The 20,138-nt window shown below is 40.4% G+C and overlaps 1 protein-coding gene across 5 annotated transcripts in view; it reads left to right on the forward strand.

The window, feature by feature from the left end:
• CDK20 (cyclin dependent kinase 20) overlaps positions 1-20,138 on the forward strand; it is a 68,953-nt gene that overhangs the window by 15,291 nt on the left and 33,524 nt on the right. For 4 of the 5 annotated variants that reach the window (XR_009186729.2, XM_058301446.2, XM_071216585.1 and 1 more), the window contains exons 8-10: positions 12,500-12,537; positions 17,284-17,447; positions 17,910-18,028. Coding sequence is in view for 4 of the 5 variants with exons in the window: in XM_058301446.2 (XP_058157429.1) it covers positions 12,500-12,537; positions 17,284-17,447; positions 17,910-18,028 (321 nt within the window). In the remaining variant the exon portion in view is untranslated. The remainder of the gene's footprint in view (positions 1-12,499; positions 12,538-17,283; positions 17,448-17,909; positions 18,029-20,138) is intronic. The other variant, XM_058301447.2, reaches the window with a different exon arrangement.

The following is a 20,138-nucleotide window of genomic DNA, read 5'->3' on the forward strand; positions in this document are numbered from 1 at the left end:
AAAGCTTTTCTTTTTAAAGAAAATCATACCCAAATAATAGCAAATAAAATCCAGCAATAATAAAATGTGCATTACCTCAACACCCAAGTGTGGCATATTCCAAGAATGGGAGTGTGGTTTCACATTTTAAAATGCATCAATTAAGCATATTGACATAAAAAAAGGAGAAAAATTCTCTGGTTATCTCAACTGATGTAGAAAAACCATTTAATAAAATTCAATATCCATTCTTGGCATTGGTAAAACTTAGCAAACTGGGCATGGAGAAGAATGTCTTTAATCATTTAAGTACAGCAAACCCCTTATGGGCCCTCTGCTATATGACTAAGCATTTGCAATAAAGCAAGAAAATATGCATAAAGATGGGAAGGGAAAATTAAATTGTCATTACAGAAGACAATTTTTCACAGCAAAAATTTGACTTAAGGAGTGAATGTGGCTCTAGTGGTTGAGCCCCTGCTTCCCACATGGGAGGTCCTGCATTTAGGCCTGGGGGCTTCCTAAAAACAAAAAACAAAAGCAACAAGCAAACAAAAAACCAACTCAGGGGAGCCAATGTGGCTCCAGCAGTTGAGCACCGGCATCCACATATGAGGTCCAGGGTTCAATTCCCGGCCCTGGTACCTCAAAAAAAAAAAAAAAATTGATAAGCATTTAGAAGCAATACATTTAGCAAGTTTGTAAGAGTCAAAGTCAACAGGTGAAATCAATTGTATTCCTGTACACTAGGAACAAATGAAAGCTGAAAATATTAAGGACGCCTTTTATAATAGCATTAAAACCATCAAATTCCAAAGGAAATTCCACAAAAGATGTGTAAATTTTCTATACCAAATACTTTAACTTTATTTTAGAGAGAAATTAAAGAGGACTCCAGTAAGTGGAGGAACACACCAGGTTCGTGAATTGAAGGTGAGAGCTGGTGTAAGGGTAAGCGCAGCGGTGATGGAGAGGGAAGCATCGGGTTAAGGGGCAGATTTAGGATCAGGGTCATTGGGAAGGCAATGGTGAAGGCGAGAGTGAGGTCCAAGGTCAGGAACAAGATGAGGCCAAGGTTCAGGGCAAGCATGAACGTTAGTAAAGTGAAGGCGTCAGCCTGCAAGAGGGTGAGGGTCAGGTAAAATGCTAGGGCTGGTACAAGCACAAAGCGTATGGCCAGAGTGAGGGCACAGGAGATATGCAGGGCAAGGATTTGAGCGATGGCAAGGGCAAGAGCCAGGGTCAGGGGAGGGTGAAGGACGGGGGGAGGGGGAGGGGGAGGGCCAGTGCAAGAGCCAGGATGATGGTCAGGGTCAGGACGATAGCCAGGGTAGAGGCCAGGTTCAGAGCTCAAAGGGAAGGGCAAAGACCAGGGCAGAGCAAAGGAAGGGGACGGTGACAGCCAGGGCCAGGGCCAGAACGAGGGCAAGGTCAATTTTGAGTGCTAGGGCTTGGGAGGTGCCAGGATCAGGACCAGGCAAGGTCGGGACTGGGGGGTGGTGTTAGCAGAAAGACGAGGTCGAGCGGCTGGGCTTGGGAGATGCCAAGATCAGGACCAGGCAAGGTCGGGACTGGGGGGTGGTGTCAGCAGAAAGACGAGGTCGAGCGGCTGGACCGGGGGTCAAGAGAAGAGCGAGGGCCAGGGGAAGGGCAGGGGCAAGTGGAGAGTCAGGGCGCTAGCTGAGCTAGCATCAAGTCCACTGGGAGAGTCAGGGAAGTGGAGCGGGCGTGGCCACTGGATAGGCGCTGGCTGAGCAGGGCGGTAGGGCACGGGCTAATCTGTGCGGCGCTTGGCTATTTGAGCAGAGGGAAAGGGCCTTGGCAGTACTTAACCTATTGGAGCGGAGTTGCGGGGATTGCCACAGACTTAGGGTAACAAACGCGCAGCGGCGCTGAGCGTGCTAATTGAGCGCGGCGGAAGTGCAGCGGCGGGGCGGGGCGGAAACGCAGGGGCGGGGCTAGTTGAGCGGGGCGGAAGTGCAGCGCGGGGCGGGGAGAGTTGAGCTGGCCGGGGCGGGGCGAGCTGGGTGGAGCAGAACCCGGGCGAAGGTGTGGCTGTTGAGCCGCTTCTGTGCTGCCGCAGAGATGAAGCCGCAGCTGGGTCTGCACGAGTTGCTGCACGTATTTTCCTTCCTGGAGGCGCGAGACCTCCTCTGCGCTGCCCAGGTGGACAAGGTAACGCACTCTATACCGGGAGGAGACGGACCCTGGGTTCTATGAGTCCAAGACCAGGCTTTTCTCGGGGGCCTCAGTTTCCCCTCTTTGAAGGAATGGCGTCGGGATGCTCTGGATCCGTGATGCAGGCCGAGGGCGCGCGTGTCTCCTCAGTTCCAGCCACCCGGCCCAATAAACCTGAGGCCGGCGACCCCCAGGGTGGTAACCTCCGGCGGCTTTTGGGGAGGGTCGCTTTAAAAGCCATCCATCCATCCATCCATCCATCCATCCATCCATCCATCCATCCACGTAAAGATTTTTAAGCTCCTGCTCTGTCCGGCGTGGTGCTCGGCGCCTGTGAACAAGATGCATGCCTTCTGCAATCAGGGTTCATTCCTAAAATTGCTTTACGGGATAGTTTCTCTTTCCATTCCCACCTTTTCTGGAATATTCTGGATTTTCCTTCTCCAGCGCTTTTGGTTTTCCCGTTGCCGCTGCCTGAAGAGCCAAATTCCCAGCTCTTGCCATGAAGACCCCTCGCCCTTCCAGTCTCGGATAGGAATCCCTGACCTCCTTAGCTGTAGAACGCCACTCCCCAGTCCCTTCCAGCCTCTTCATCTCTTTTTTCCTTCATAGCTGTGCTCAGTAAGTACCTGTTGAATGCACTGCCACCCCATGGTTACAAGTACACTGTACTCTTACTTTGTAGAATACAGCACCACTGCAATTAAATGATTCTACAATGTATTTGTTTCCTATCTGTTTTCCGGTGCTAGACTTATTTCCAAGAGCGGGGATTTTGTCTTTCTCATGCCTGCATCTCCCGCACCCAGTGTATGGCTAGGCATTTAGTGTACCTTCAGTAATATTTGTTGAGTGAGTGTATTTCTCTAAGGAACTTAAAATGCATTATATTATTTTCAAAAAGATTCATCAGATCCTTAGTTGAATTCTGTAATTATAATTTTAAATATATTAAGTAAAATATTGGGTTTTCATCCTCATTTTTTCAAGTAAACTATCACACAGTGAGTGATTTGCTTAAAATCATCTAGTTATCACAGCAGCAGGCAAGGGATAGCCTATAGGCAGAGTGTGAAAGGAAGGTGCCTTATACCCTTTGGAAGCACCAATTTCTCTGGATCATAGTTTCTCCCTGGGTAAAATGAAGTCAGTAATACCTGCCTTATGGTGTCATCGGGAAGGCCAAAATCTAACTGAGTGATCCAGAGTGTATTACATATAATTGCACATTTGAAAAATAAGATCCCAATTGGTTATTTTTTTTTAATTTTTAAAATTTAATTGCCTTTTTAAAAAAACATACATAGATCACAAAAAAATGTTACATTAAAAAATATAAGAGGTTCCCATATACTCCATACCCCACCCCACCCCACTTCTCCCACATCAACAACTTCTTTCATCATTGTGGCACATTCATTGCATTTGGTGAATACATTTTGGAACACTGCTGCACCGCATGGATAATAGTTTATATTGTAGTTTACACTCTCCCCCAGTCCATTCGGTGGGTTATGGCAGGATATATAATGTCCAGCATCTGTCCCTGCAATATCATTCTGGACAATTCCAAGTCCCAAAAATGCCCCCACATCTCATCTCTTCTTCCCTCTCCCTGCCCTCAGCCAGTTGCCCCTGTCTCCACATCAGTGATATAGTTTCTTTAGCAATTGGTTTTTTTTTTTTTAAAGATTTATTTATTTCTCACTTTCAATATTCTTTTCTGTCTTTCTGTCTGTTGGCATATACATTACTAGGTCATATCACAACATGATCGCAATTATAAATCAGCAATGTAATGTGTTACCATCAACTCTATCCATTTCCAAACATTTACAATCAACCTTATTAAAAATTCAACATACCTTCAGCATAGCTCTGCCTTCTCAACCCTCATTCTGTCTCTTACTGACCTATACTCCAGATTTTTACCTTCATGAGTTTACACATTATATTTAGTTCATATTAATGAGACCATACAATACTTGTCTGTTGTGTCTGGCTTATTTCATGCAACATAATGTCCTCAGGGTTCATCCCTGTTTTCATATGCATCCTGATTTCATCTTCTTATGATTGAATAATATTTAATCATGTATATATACCACATTATATTTATCCATTCATCAGTTGGTGGACATTCGGGTTACTTCCATCTTTTGGGAATTTAGAATACTGCTGCTGTGAAAATCAGTGTGCAAATGTCAGTTTGCGATCCTGCTTTCAGTTCTTCTGAATATATTCCTAGTGGTGGGATTACTGAAGCATATGGCAGTTCTATATTTAGCTTCCTGAGGATCTGCCATACTTCTTCTACAGCGGCTGCACTGTTCTACATTCCCACCAACAGTGAAGGAGGGAAGCGGATGTGGCTCAAGTGATAAAGCCTCTACCTGCCATATGAGAGGACCTGGGTTCATCCCTGGGGCCTCTTAGTGAAAAAGAAGAAAAGAATCTTGCTTGGTATGATTTTGAAAATATGATCTTTACATTCCTACCAGCCAAGAAGATTTTTAAAAAATTTCTATGTTTGCTTTAATCATTTTTTTATTAGAGAAGTTGTGAGTTTATCAAAAAGCAATTATGGGGAAGCAGACTTTGGCCCAGTGGTTAGGGCATCCGTCTACCACATGGGAGGTCCGCGGTTCAAACCCCGGGCCTCCTTGACCTGTGTGGAGCTGGCCCATGCGCAGTGCTGATGCGCACAAGGAGTGCCCTGCCACGCAGGGATGTCCCCCGCGTAGGGGAGCCCCACGCGCAGGGAGTGCGCACGTAAGGAGAGCCGCCCAGCGCGAAAGAAAGTGCAGCCTGCCCAGGAATGGCGCCGCCCACATTTCCCGTGCCGCTGACGACAACAGAAGCGGACAAAGAAACAAGACGCAGCAAAAAGACACAGAAAACAGACAACCGGGGGAGGGGAATTAAATAAATAAAAATAAATCTTTAAAAAAAAAAAGCAATTACGCATAACTTATGGTATTCCCATTCACATCCCCACTCCCCAAACTTTGCATTGCTGTGGAACATTTGTTATAATTGATAAAAGAACATCCAAACATTGCTACTAACTATAGTCCATAACTTACATTATGTGTATTTCCCCATAAACCACCCTATTAACACCATGTATTACTATTGTATATTTGTTACAGTTCATTAACACGTATTCTTATATTTGTACTATTAACTGTGGTCCATCATTCACCTCAAGGTTCACTGTGTGATATGGTCCCATGCCTTATACAGTCTATCCAAAGTGTGTATTTAGTGACTCAGTTTCATCACAGAGTTGTGCTGTCATCCTGAGACAGTTTTAGAACGTCTTCATTACTTCAGAAAGACAGATTCCTACATTCTTATCCCCTGTTGTTGACCTTGGCGTTGATATAGTTCCTTTGTTGCCCTTGATCCAACAATATTACAATATTACTATTCACTATAGTCCATAGGTTCTATTAGTTGTATTTTCCCCATGTATCCCCATATTCTTAACATGTTGTAATAGTGATGTACATTTGCTCTAGTTCATAGGACATTCATGTCTTTGTACGTTATCCACAATCCTCATCTACCACTGAGCTCACTTTCAATATTCTATTCTGTCTATCTGTCTGTTAACATATAAGTCACTAGGTCATATCACAACATGATCACAATTATAAAAGAAAGTGTGCCTGCATGGCAAGCCAGTGCCTGTGTGGCGAGCTGAGTGCCTGCATGGTGAGCCGAGTGCCCACACAGTGAGCCAAGTGCCCACATGGCGAGCCCAGTGCCCATGTGGGTGCCTGCATGGTGAGCTGAGTACCCACATGAGTGCCCACGTGGTGAGCCAAGTGCCCGCATAGTGAGCCAATTGAGAGTGCCTGTGTGAGGGCCCACATGGCGAGCCGAGTGCCCACATGAGGGCCGCATGGTGAACCAGTGCCTCTGCGGCAAGCCAGTGCCTGTGCGGTAAGCCAGGTGCCTGCGTGAGTGCTTATGTGGTGAGCCAGTGCCCATGTGGTGAGCCAAGTGCCCACGCAGTAAGCTGAGTGCCTGTGTAGTAAGCCAGTGCCCACGCAAGTGAGTCACACAGCAAGATGATGACGCAACAAAAGAGAGACAAAGGGGAGAATAAAGGTGAAGCACAGCAGAGACCAGGAACTGAGGTGATGCAATTGACAGGGAACTTCTCTCCACATCAGAGGTCCCCAGGATTGAATCCCGGTGAATCCTAGAGGAGAAAGACAAGAAGAGAAGAAAAAACAAAACGAGAAATAGATACAGAAGATCATACCACAAATGGAAACAGATCGCAAAAAACCAGCTGGGTGGGGGAAGGGGAGGGGAAGAAAAAAAAACAGTGAAGGAATATTCCTATTTCTCCACATCCTCTCTAACACAGGTTTCTGTTGTTTTTTAAAATAATGGCTGTTTTATAAGGTGTGAAATAATATCTCACTGTAGTTTTGATTTCCATTTTCCAAATAGCTAGTGATGTTGAACATCTTTTCGTGTGTTTTTTTTTTTTGGCCATTCGTAGTTCTTTGGAAAAATATTCAAATCTTTTGCCCATTTAAAAATTGGGTTCCTTATCTTTTTATCTTTGAGTTCTGTGATCTCTTTATGTAGAATGGAAAGCAAACCCTTATCTGATATTTGGTTTCCAAATATTTTCTCCGATTGGTAGCTACATTTTCACCTTCTTGACAAAATCATTTGAAGCACAAAAGTGTTTAATTTGGGGAAGGTTCCATTTATCTTTTTTTTTCTTTTGTTGCTCGTGCTTTGGTTGTAAGGTTTAAGAACCACAACCTACCACAAGATCGTGAAGATGTATCCTTACATTTTCTTCTAGGAGTTTAGGGTTCTAGCTTTTATGTCTAGTTCTTTGCTCCACTTTGACTTGATTTTTGTATAAGATGTGAGATAGGGGTCCTCTTTCTTTTGGATGTGGATATCCAGTTCTCCCAGCCCCATTTGTTGAGTAGACTGTTGTGATCCAGCCGAACAGACTTGACAGCCTTGCCAAAATTCATGTGAAGGTCTATTCTTAGTTTTCAGTTCAGTTCCATTGGTCTATAGGTCTGTTTTTATCCAAGTACCATGCTGTTTTACCACTGTAACTAGATAATATGCTTTAAAATCTGGAAGTGAGTGTCCTCCAACTTTATTCTTTTTAAAGATATTTCTGGCTATTTGGGGTCCCTTACCCTTCCAAATATATTTGGAAATTGGCTTTTCCATTTCTGCTAAAAGGACTTTTGGAAATTTTATCAGGATTCCATTGAATCTAAATCAATTTGGGTAGAATGGACATCTTAGTGACATTTTCATCTTCCCATCCATGAACACAGAATGTCCGTTCATTTATATGTCATCTTTGTTTTCTTTTAGCAATGTTTTGTAGTTTTCTGAATACAGGTCTTTTACATCCTTGGCTAAGTTTCTTCCTAAATGTTTGATTCTTTTAGTCTCTAGTGTCAGTGGAATTTTTTCCCCAACTTCCTACTCAGACTGCTTATGAGTATTGTATAGAATACTGATTTGTGCATATTGATCTTGTATCCCACCACTTTGTTTATTAACTCTTGTGGCTAGGTATAGGATCATATCATCTGTGAATAGCAAAAGTTTTACTTCTTCCTTTCCAATTCGGATGCCTTTTATTTCCTTTTCTTGCCTAATTCCTCTAGCTAGAACTTCTAGCACAATATTGATCAACAGTGGTGACTGTGCCTCCTTGTCTTGTTCCCAGTCTCAACGGGAAAGTTCAGTCTTTCACCATTGAGTTCAGTGCCATCTTTCGATTTTTCCAAGATACCCTTTATCATGTTGAGAAAATTTCCTTCTATTCTGTCTTTTGGAATTAAAAAAAAAATTTTTTATCAGGGATGCTGCGTTTTGTCAGGTGCCTTTTTTGCATCAGTTGAGATGATCATGTGAGTTTTCTTCTTTGATTTATTAATGTGGTGTTTTACACTGATATTCTTGGGTTGAATACCCTTGCATACTTGGAATAAAACCCACTTGATCGTGTTGTATAAGTCTTTTAAGGTGCTGTTGGATTTGATGAGTAAGCATTTTGTTGAGGATTTTTGCATCTGTATTCATTAGGGAAATGCATCTGTAATTTGCTTTTTTCTTAATATCTTTATTTGGCTTTGGTATTGGGGCAATGTTGGCTTCATAGAATGAGTTTGGTAATGTTCCTTCCTGTTCAATAATTTTGGAAGAGTTTAAGCATGATTGGTATTAACTTTTCTTTGAATGATTGGTGGAATTCACCTGTGAAGCATTGTCTTGGGTGTTTCTTTTCTTTTCTTTTTTTTTTGTATTGGATATATATAAATTTTTTTAAAAACCATGTAATATATTATACAATGTATTTGGTTCATAGTAACGCAGTCATATAGTATTTGTCCTTTTGCTTTGCTCAATGTAATGTCCTCCAGGTTCATCCATGTTGTCATATGTTTTACAATTTCATTTCTTCTTACAGCTGCATAATATTCCATCATGTGAATAGACCACAGTTTGTTTATCCATTCATCTGTTGATGGACACCTGAGTTGTTTCTAACTTTTGGCAATCATGAATGATGTTGCTTTGAACATCAGTGTGCAGATGTCTGTTCGTGTTACAGCTTTCCATTCTTCTGGGTATATACCCAGTAGTGGTATTGCAGGGTCACATAGCAAGTCCATATTCAACTTCTTTTAGGAACTCCCAAACCGTCCTCCACAGTGGCTGTACCATTTTGCATTTCCACCTACAGTGAATAAGTATTCCTGTTTCTCCGCATCCTCTCCAACACTTGTAGTTCTCTTTTTAATAATGGCCATTCTGATAGGTGTGAAATGATATTTCATTGTAGTTTTGATTTGCATTTCTCTAATCATTAGTCATGTGGAGCAGTTCTTCATGTGTTTTTTTGCCATATGTATTTCTTCTTTGGACAACTGTCTCTTCAATTCTTTTGCCCATTTTTTAAATAGGGTCATTTGTCTTTTTTTTGTTGAATTATAACATCTCTTTATATATCCTGGATATTAAACCCTTATCTGACATGTGATTTCCAAATATTTTCTCCCATTGGATGGGCTGCTTTTTCACCCTTTGACAAAGTCCTGGAAGGTGCAAAAGTTTAATTTTGAGGATGTCCCATTTATCTGTTTTTTCTTTTGTTGCATGTGCTTTGGGTGTAAGGTCCAAGAAACCACCACCTACTACAAGGCCTTGAAGATGTTTCCCTACATTTTCTTCTAGTATTTTATGGTCTTGGCTTTTATATTTAGGTCTTTGATCCATTTTGAATTGATTCTTGTACTGGGAGTGAGATAGGGGTCCTCTTTCATTATAGATATCTGTTTGCCCCAGCACCATTTGTTGAAAAGACTGTTTTGTCCTGTTAACATTGACTTGGTAGGTTTGTCAAAACTAGTTGACCATATAGGTGAGGGGTTATTTCTGGGTTCTCAATTCTGTTCCACTGATCGATGTGTCTTGGATTTTTCTTTGTTAGGAGGTTTTAGACGACTGTTTCAGTCTCTTTACTTGCAATTGGTTTGTTGAGGTCTTCTCTTCTAAGGCCAGTGTAGTTTTTTGTGTGTTTCTAAGAATTTGTCCATTCCATCTAGGTCGTCTACTTTGTTGATATATAGTTGTTTATAGTATTCTTTTATGATCTTTTTTAAATATAAAGATTTCTCTTTATTTTTTTAAAGATTTATTTTTATTCCCCGCCCCACTTCCCCCCATTCCCCTTGTTCCCCCCATTCCCTGCTCTCTGTGTCCATTCACTGCTTGTTCTTCTGTGTCTGCTTGTATTCTCATTAGGCAGCTCCCAGAACCAATCCTGGGATGTTCTGTAGTGAGACAGAGGTGAATAGTTTCTTGCACCACCTCGACTCCCTGTTCTGCTACATCTTATTTTCTCTCCACTGTGTCTCTTGTTGTGTCACTTGTTGTGCCAGCTCTCTGTGTTGGCTGGCACTCCTGCGCAGGGTGGCTTTCCTACGCTGGGTGTCATTCCCACGCAGGGCAGCATTCCTGCGTGGGCCAGCACTCTGCATGAGCCAGCTTGCCTTCACCAGTAGGCCCTGGACATTGAACCCTGGACCTCCTATATGGTAGACAGGAGCCCAATTGTTTGAGCCACATCCGCTTCCCTATGATCTCTTTTTATTTCTGTGGGGTCAGTAATCATGTACCTCCTCTCATTTCTGATTTAATTTATTTGCATAGTCTCTCTTCTTTTCTATGTCATTCTAGTTAAGGGTTTGTTGATTTTGTTGATCTTCCCAAAAGACCAACTTCTGGTTTTATTGATTCTCTCTAACCTTTTTTTTGTTCTCAATTTCATTTATTTCTGCCCTGATCTTTACTATTTCTTTCCTTCAGTTTGGTTTGTGATTAGTTTGCTGGGTTTTTTTTTCCTAGTTTTTCCAGATGTTTACTTAGGTCTTTGATTTAGTTCTTTCTTCCTTTTTAATGTAGGTGTTTAGAGCTATAATTTTTCCTCTCATCACTGCTTTTGCTGCATCCCAAAAGTTTTGATATGTTGTGTTCTCATTTTCATATGGCATGATATACTCAATGATTTCTCTTTCAATTTCTTCTTCAACCCATTGGGTGTTTTTGAGTGTATTGTTTAACCTTCAAAGATTTATGTGTCTTCCATCTGTTATTGATTTCCAGCTATGTTCTATTATGATCAGAGAAAGTGCTTTGTATCTTTCCAATTTTTAAAAATTTATTCAGACCTGTTTTGTGACCCAACATGTTACCAGTCCTGGAGAATGATCTATGAGCCCTTGACAAGAATGTATATCCTGCTGTTTTGGGGGGGCATTGTTCTGTATATGTCTCTTAGTTTCTAATTCATTTGCCAATTGTTCAATTTCTTGTTTCCTTATTGATCTTCTGCCTAGATGTTCTATTAATTTGAGTGGTTTATTGAAGCCTCCAATTATTATTGTAGAGACATCTGTTTCTCCCTTCAGTTTTATCAGCGTTTGCCTCAGGTATTTTGGGGCACCTTGGTTAGATGCATAGATATTTATAACTGTTATTTCTTCTTGGTGGATTGTGTCTTTTATTAGCTTATAATGTCCTTCTTTGTCTCTTATAACAGCTTTGCTTTTGAAGTTTTTTTTTTCTGATGTTAGTATAACTATCCCCACTTTTTTTGGTTTGTTTGTTACTGTATGCATGAAATATCTTTTTTCAGCCTTTCACTTTCAGCTTATTTATATCCTTGAGTGTAAAATGAGTCTCTTTTAGACAGTGTATAGATGGTTTATATTTTTTTGTCCATTCTGCCAGTCTGTGTCTTTTGATTGGGAATTTTAATCCATTAACATTCACTGTTATTAATGTAAAGGCAGTACTTCACCCATTTTGTCCTTTGGCTTTTGTACATCATATCTTATTTTCACCACTCTTTTTATACTATTAGGTACTTTTACTGATAACCTTCCTTTCTTAGGAAGACTTTTTAAAGGCTGTGAAACTTTGCGCTAGCACATGAGCAAACATTGTGGAAGCTGAAGCATGGGCCCAGAGAGGATGGTTTTTCCTGGGTTAGGACCATCAGAGGGGCTGTACCACCATTTCCCATTGAAGCCTACTCCAGAATCCAGTAGAGAGTCCATGAATTTCCAAGGCAGGCATGGGCCTGAGGGAAGGAGACAAGCGGCACCCTGAGCTTCCTGCAGAGAACAGTCTCCTTGGCCAGTGCCTACATTTACTCCATTGCAGTAACCTTCTTATGGCACCCTCTGCTTTTCTCATTTAAGATCCTTGCCTCTAACAGCAGCCAGAGTGATTTTCCTAAAACTTAGTTTTACCTTGTCACTACCCTATTCAAAATTCTCAAGTAGCCCCTCACTGTTTCTGCCTTTAAAGCTTTTGGGGGTTGGTTCTAAGTCGATCTCTGACTTCTTTTCTCCTTCCCTCCCACCTGGAACCCTGTGTTTCAATGAAGGCACATTACTCACCAGGTTTTTTTCACACTTAGAAATCTCTTCTCAAGCTATTCTCTCACTCCCTGGAATGCCTCAGCCAGTCATCATTCAGGACTTGATCAGTGATCACTTCTCTAAGCCCCTTGGCCCACCTCCAACTGCCCTCATTGAGTTAGTCATTCTCTCCATTTCCACTCTTTTATGTGATTGTTTTAATTTGAATGTCTGCATATGTTTCTGATTTTCCAGGACGAATTTTCTTCAGTGCAGGGATCTTGTTTGATTTAGCCCCCCTTCCCTTCACAGGGCCTGGCAATTTAATTGCAAATGCATATCCACTGACCAGATAGTTTCTTATCCACTGACCAGATAGTTTCTTCTCTCTCTCGTTGTAGGTCTGGAATGAGGCATCAAGGACCAAGGAACTGTGGAGGTGAGTGGAGGAAGATCCGAAGGTACTCAGTGGAGGGAAGGGGACACTGAATAAGTCATAGGAGTACTTTCTACAGCTCTGGCTCTGTTGATTAAATAAGAAGGGCTAATCCACAACCCCAACCATCAGGAAACTCCTCCCTGATTAGAGACATAAGACTCTTTCATTATAGAATATTGAAGTATAAAATTTTATCATCAAATGAGAGATTAGAATAAGGCAGAGGACCAAGCTTAGGGGCAGCAATATATAGCAAATGAATGCAGCTTGCTAGTAGACAACAAATGCACAGAAATATAGTCAAGCTACTTTTATTTTAATTGAGCTTCATATAATAACAAAGCCATAAAAACATGTATGATATTAGAACTTAAATAAACTTGAAAAAAATTAAAATAGAAAATAAAAACATTTTATTTATTAAATTATTAATTTTTTTCTTTCCAATTAATTCTTCCTTTAGAAACTGATATCTTTTCTTTTGTACCAAGATGTAATTGTCAGATTTCCTGTCTCTTGCTGAATACAATACAGAATATAGCCTTGACTCTGTCAACTAGGAGCTATGTTTAGTTTTAGTCACCATGATGAAAACAGCTGTTCACACATGAAGGTTCTGAACATGGAATGTTTGCTTCATGATTTTTATTTTTAGGTTAAGTATGCTTTGAGATATTTGAGAATTCTGTAATGCTACTCTTACCATATTTGGTTCTCTGTATCATACAGCACTTTTGTATTTGTTGATTTTTATTCACTTTTTATTTAAAGTAATATTAATTAGAAAAGCAGTGTTAGTCTTTTTTGTCAGTTTTGAATTAAGAGAAATTTTATTGGATTTCAGTCTTCATCTCTAGAATTTAAGAAATGAAGTCTAGTTATAAAATTCAATTCAGGATATCAATTTTTCTGTACGTAAGTGAACATGATTATATCTTGCCAAATGTGGTATTCAAAGAAGTTGTTTCACTAGAAATAAATGAATTGAATCATGAATTGTAACTATTTTTGAGAATCCTTGAACAGCAGTATTCACATGTTTAAATGGATGGTATGTCAACCCCAAACCCTAGTTTTGTTCTAATCTTTGCTCCTAAGTCAGGGTAGGAATTTTCCCCATCAGTAAAAAGCATATTTCTTTCAGCAGTTTAAAAAATCTTCAGCACATCACCTAACCTCCATGTAGTATCATGTATCGCCATGCTGTGCCTCCAGGTCCCACAAGCAAATTGTTCAGCTGTCTGCAGGCCAAGTCACAAATGGGTTTTCAGTTCATTACCATTTCATAGTGTTTGGTATCAGACTTTCTAGCTAGAGTCATTCCTGTTGTATTCTTGACCTTATGAAAACACTTGAATATTTTAGTTTCCTAGGCTGCTGAAGCAAATACCATGAAATGGATTAGCTGAAACAATGGGAAATTAATAGCTTATGGTTTTGAGGCTGAAGAAAAGTCCAAAACAAGGCATCATCAAGGTGGTGCTTTTTTCCTGAAGACTGTGGTGTCCTGGGGCTGGCTGTCTGGGATCCTTGGTTCCTCTGTCATATGGTAAAGCAGAGGATGTCATCTCCTGGTCTCTCCCCTCTCTTCCAGGTTTCACTGATATAGCTTCTTGCTACCATGGCTTTCTTTCTCTCTCTGTCTGAATTTCATTCTCTTATAAAGTACTCCAGTAACAAGATTAAGACCCATCCTGATTGAGAAGGATTACAACTGAAGTAGCTTTATCAAAAAGTCCTGCTTAAAATGGGTTCAGACCCACAGGAATGGATTAGATTTAAGGACATGCTTTTCTAGGGTATGTACAGTTCCAAACCATCACACTGGGTTTATGTTTCTTAAGCTGAGATGACCGCATGCCAGGAAATTTTATTAAAGTGCACATGTAATTTTTTAAAAAGCCACCTGTACCTGTAATTTCCTGATATTTTGCTTACTGTGGGACCCATGTCCAAAGGCTATCCAGGCCCATCAGAATCTTCATGAACACAGTAAATAAACATGGCTAACTGGACCATATATTTTAAATCTGTACCTTTTTAATTTCAACTGAAAATGCTAGGCAAGTTACTTTTTCTAATGCCTCATGACCTAGTAAATTCGTCATTTCTTCAGTACAGTAGGCAATAGCTTTTTGGTTAGATTTGGTTAGAACTATTGGTTAGAAGTGTGCATTAGCTCTTTGGTTGGAACAGAACTGTGTGTATGCCCAGGACAGTGTGATTGCTCAGGAAAGACCTGAGGAGGTCCTAAGCTCTCACATCTTGCTGACCTTAAGGCTCTACACAAGCAGGAGATGAACGCTAAGACAGAGTTGTCAGCATAACCCAACATGCACACAGAGCTCCTTGGTAAAGTCTAGGAGACTTATTGTTTCTAGACTTTTAAGGGAATCTTTGCCCAATCATTAGATGACCACTAAGCTAACAGCAGAGACTTCAGTGGCCATATATAATAATGAATGTAGACTTTTCAGAAGGAGTTCAGAAAAGCCACTAAACAAACAGTAAAAGCAACAAACTAGGGAGCAGATACAGCTCAAGTGGTTGAGTGTTTATTTCCCATGTACAAGGTCCCATTTTCGATTCCTGATACCTCCTAAAAACAACAAACAAACAAAAAAATCAACTCTTATTGGGGAGTGGATTAGCTCAGTGGTTGAGCACCTGCTTCCCTTGTATGAGGTCCTGAGTTCAATCCCCAGCACCTCCTAAAAAAAAACAAACACAAGCTTGAGGGGACAGATCTGATTTTCAGAGTTGCCACATTATCTTACTTTAAATGTTTAATTTTCAACGAAAAGTCATGAGACATGCAAAGAAACAAAAAAGTATGGTCTATTCACAGGAAACAAAGCAGCCAATGGAACCATCCCTGAGGGGGCCTAGAATTGGACTTACTAGACAAAGAATTTAAATCAGCTGTTTTAAGTATGTTCAAAGAATTAAAGAAAATCATGCAAAGAACTAAAGGGACATATGGAACAATATCTAACCTAACAGAGACTATTAATAAAGAGGTATAAATTATTTTTTAAAAATAACTAAATAGATTTTAAAAGTACAACTGAAATGAAAAACTCACTAGCAAAATTCAACAGCAGATTTGAACAGGCAGAAGGAAGAATCAGTGAACTTTAAGATAGATCCTGATGAGATCCAGTCTGAGGAATGAAATAAAAAATGGGTAAAGTATTGCCTTTACATTAATAACAGTGAATGTTAATGGATTAAACTCCCCAATCAAAAGACATAGACTGGTGGAATGGACAAAAAAAAATATGAGCCATCTATACACTGTCTAAAAGAGACTTATCTTACACCCAAGAATATAAATAAGTTGAAAGTGAAAGGCTGAAAAAAGATATTTCATGCACACAGTAACAAACAAACCAAAAAAAGCTGGGATAGCTATACTAACATCAGAAAAAATAAACTTCAAAAGCAAAGCTGTTATAAGAGACAAAGAAGGACATTATAAATTATTAAAAGGGACAATCTACCAAGAAGAAATAAGTCATAAATATCTATGCATCTAACCAAGGTGCCCCAAAATACCTGAGGAAATGCAGATAAAACTGAAGGGAGAAACGGATGTCTCTACGATAATAATTGGAAACTTCAATAAACTGCTCACATTAATAGATAGAACATCTAGGCAGAAGATCAATAAGGAAACATTGAACAACTTGATAAATGAACTAGAAACTAAGAGACATATACAGAACAATAAAAGCCCAGAGGAATAGGGGAGGAAATGGATCATATAGGGACAAAATTTTTATATACTGTTAAGTTGGTTATTAATCAAAATGAGGTTGTGATAAGATTTTAATTGTAATTTCCAAAGTAACCACTGAGAAAATAACTTAAAAATATATAGCAGAATAAATGACAAAGGAATTAAAGTAGTACACTAGAAAATATTAGTTAAACACGAAATAAGACAGTAATGGGACAATAGAGTAACAAAAGAAGACATAAGACATATAGAAAATTAATGGTAAAATGCATGTATATCTACCTTATGAAGAATTATATTGCATATATGTGGTTTAAACACTCCTTTTAGAAGGTAGAGATTGGCAGAATGGATTAAAAAATATGATCCAACTATATGCTGTCTAGAAGAGACTCATTTTAGAGTTAAAGATGCAAATAGATTGAAAATAAAAGAATGGAAAAAGATATACCAGACAAAAAGTAAACAAAAGTGAACTGTAATGGTTATACTGACAAAATGGACTTTAAGGCAAAAATTGTTACTAGAGACAAAGGACATTTTATAATGATAGATGGGTCAATCCATCAAGAAGATACAACAATTTAAATATACATGCACCTAATAATAGAGTCCTATAACACATGAAGAAAAATTGGCAGAATTGAAGCAAGAAATACACAATTCAACAATAATAGTTGGAAACATCAAAAAATGTACCTCCTAAATCCAGGTTGTGTAACATTGAGTAAGTTGTTTAACCTCTCTCTGCCCCTATCTCCTCATGTACAGAATAGGGATAATATGAGTACCTATTTCAAAGCATTGTTATGAAGATTAACTGGATACATAAAAAGCACTTATTGGAGAGGAAACTGAGTCCTAGGTAGGCAAAGTGAGTTGTCCAAGGTTTCATAACTACTAGATGGCAAAGCCAGGATTCAAACCTAGCCCTATTGACTCCAAAATTCTTGCTTCTAATGACTACTGTATCATGCCTGGAATTATGGGTGTATATTTTTTAGGCAGCTGTGCCTGAGACGCTGGTCCTCTTGCAGAATTTCCCAAATGATCCCAAGCACACAAACATGGAAACAGTATTATCTCTGCCGATCTGAGCTGGAGCTCCGAATGGAATCTGGGCGGCCAGAGAAGGACTTCATCTGCAAGGCCATTGCCGGGCACCAAGGTATAAGGTGGGGAATGTAGCATCTGTGTGCATTCTCACTGCCCACTCTCAGCCTTGTAGAATCTCATGGGATTTGGTGTCTCAGCCAATGAATTGGAAAATGCCACTTGATAAGTACACACCTTGTTGGGTTCTATATCTGTGTTATGTCATTTGATCCTCAGAATAACCCTATGAAGAAGGGATCATTACATCTATTATAAAGGAGAAACCATCAGAAACAAAGAGAAGAGAGAGTTGGTCAAGGTCACATGACTGGTGGGTGTTGGGCAATCCTTGATTGAAACCCAATTTCTAACCTTAAAGCCTTAGCTCTTTCCTGTCCACCCTTGCCTGGTAATTGAGAACCTACTCTGCTCCTGAAAGAGAGAGAGGAACGATTTTTCTGCCTACCCTTTTACCAAGGTGAGTATTCAAATCCCAAGCCGTCTGTGTTCAAGACCAGTCTCTGTTTTCTTACAGGAGAAATAGAAGAACTTGCTTACATCTCAACCAATGAGTACAGGTTTGATGGGAGGGAGAAGTCTGTGGTTTGCACTGTGTCCTCAGACTGCACTGTCCGTGCATGGGATTTACATGAGGTGAGCTGGCCCCTGGGAAGGGGAAGATGGGTGCTGATTTAATGTTTATCATGGTGCTCAGTCTAAGCTAAGCTCTTTGTGTTTATGATCTTATTCAACCATAGAGAATTTCTGAGGTGAGGGGTAGGATCCCCATCATACAGATGTGAAATCTGAGTCTCTGGGAGGCTCAGTTACTGTGCCAGGTCATACATGGTGTTAACATGTGGTGGACCCATGCTTGAAACTCAAGTCTGACTGATCTCAAATGACATACTCTTGACTTTCTGCTGCACCACCTCAGGGAGATGGATATTTCTGGCAGCACCTGATGGAGGCTGTGTTTGCACATGCCTAGGTTGACAGTTGCCATGTCACTCATCAAACACTTGCAAACAACTCTGGATTTTGATTCTGAAACCACTCAGTAATGTGATCCTCCACAGTGGGACTAATGCTGTCTCACTGGGTGGTTTTGCCCAGATAATTATAGCTTTTAGTTACCTCATGTGCAAACTAGTATTCAGATCTTGATAACTTGATTAGTATTTCCCCAATGTTGTTGACACTTAGAGTTAAAAAGTTTTCATATCCATTTTCTCCTTTTATTTTCACAGCAGCTAAGAAGGGTATTCATTATTATTATTATTCTAACTTAATAGAAGTATAAACTGAGACAGAAAAGGCAGGTGTCTTTGTGTCTTGAACTATATGGTCTTACTGAAATCCAGGAGTATTGTCTGGGAGTCACACATAGATGGAACACAACCTCGTAGGGATATTTTTCTGGGAAACTTTGTAGATTACTTCACATTTTTGAATGCCCTAGGCAAGCAGGGGCATCTTTAGTGCCATACTTAATTATATAAATTCTCTTTTTGTGGGATGGATCTCATCTCTCATTCTTCATTACTTTTTTTTTTTTTTTACTGTTTTTTTAAATACATAGATCACACAAAATGTTCCATTAAAAAATATAAGAGGTTCTCATATACCCCCATTCCCCCCCACCCCACTCCTCCCACATTGACAACTTCTTTCATCAGTGTGGCACAGTCATTGCATTTGATGAATACATTTTGGAACGCTGCTATACAGCATGGATTATAGTTTACATTGTAGTTTACACTCCCTCCCAGTCCCATCAGTGAGTTATAGCAGGATATATAATGTCCTGTATCTATTCCTGTAATATCTTTCAGGACAACTTCAAGTCCTGAAAATTCCTCTATGTCACACCTCTTCTTCCTTCTCCCTGCCCTCAGCAACTCCTATGATCACTGTCTCCACATCAATGACACAATTTCTTCCATGCTAGAGTCACAGTAATACTATAGTAGAACATCAATAAGTCCACTCCGGAGGACCCTGGGATGGCGATGTCAGCTTCACCTCTAAATCAAGAGGGGGCTTAGATGCCACATGGCTGATGGATGGGATTCTCCTGCTTGCCATTGTAGACTCCCTCAGCTTCCTGGTTTGGTGGTTCACCATCCTCACCTCCCTGTTAGCTGACCTGGGTAAATTCAATGAACTGGAGAGTAGGTGTTGCAACTCTGCTGAGGCCCGGGGCCCAGCTGGCACATGGCCAGTCCAGAGATTCAAGTCTCCTGAGCATACACCAACCCCAGCGCCATCATAGGTTCAGTAAATGTGGCAGAAGAGGCATGTTTAGAGAGGTCACATCTGAGTCCAACTCTATTACACTCAGGAGCACAAGTTCCAAAGTAGGCCCACTGACGAGGCACTAAACTCCAGAGCCATCTGTCATGACCATAGGACCTGGGTGTGTCTGTAGTACTCAGGAGCACCAGTACTTGGGGTTGTATCTGCTTTGGCTGCCTCTGAGATCCTGCTGAGACGTGCGTAAACATGACCCCTCTGATGACCTCCTGACTCATTTTGAAGTCTCTTAGCCATATAAACTCATATTTACTATTTCCCCCTTTTATTCAAGTTTTTTTTCTAGTTGCATCACCAGCTGGTGCTTGGTAGTAATCCTGCAGCACCAGGGAAGCTCTTGCCTGGGAGTCATGTCCCACACTGGGGAGAAGGTAATCATTTACATGCTGAGTTTGGCTTAGAGAGTGGCCACATTTGAGCAACATGGAAGCTCTCAGGAGGTAACTCT

This window comes from Dasypus novemcinctus, chromosome 8 (genome assembly GCF_030445035.2).
Source record: "Dasypus novemcinctus isolate mDasNov1 chromosome 8, mDasNov1.1.hap2, whole genome shotgun sequence".
Lineage (NCBI taxonomy): Eukaryota > Metazoa > Chordata > Mammalia > Cingulata > Dasypodidae > Dasypus > Dasypus novemcinctus.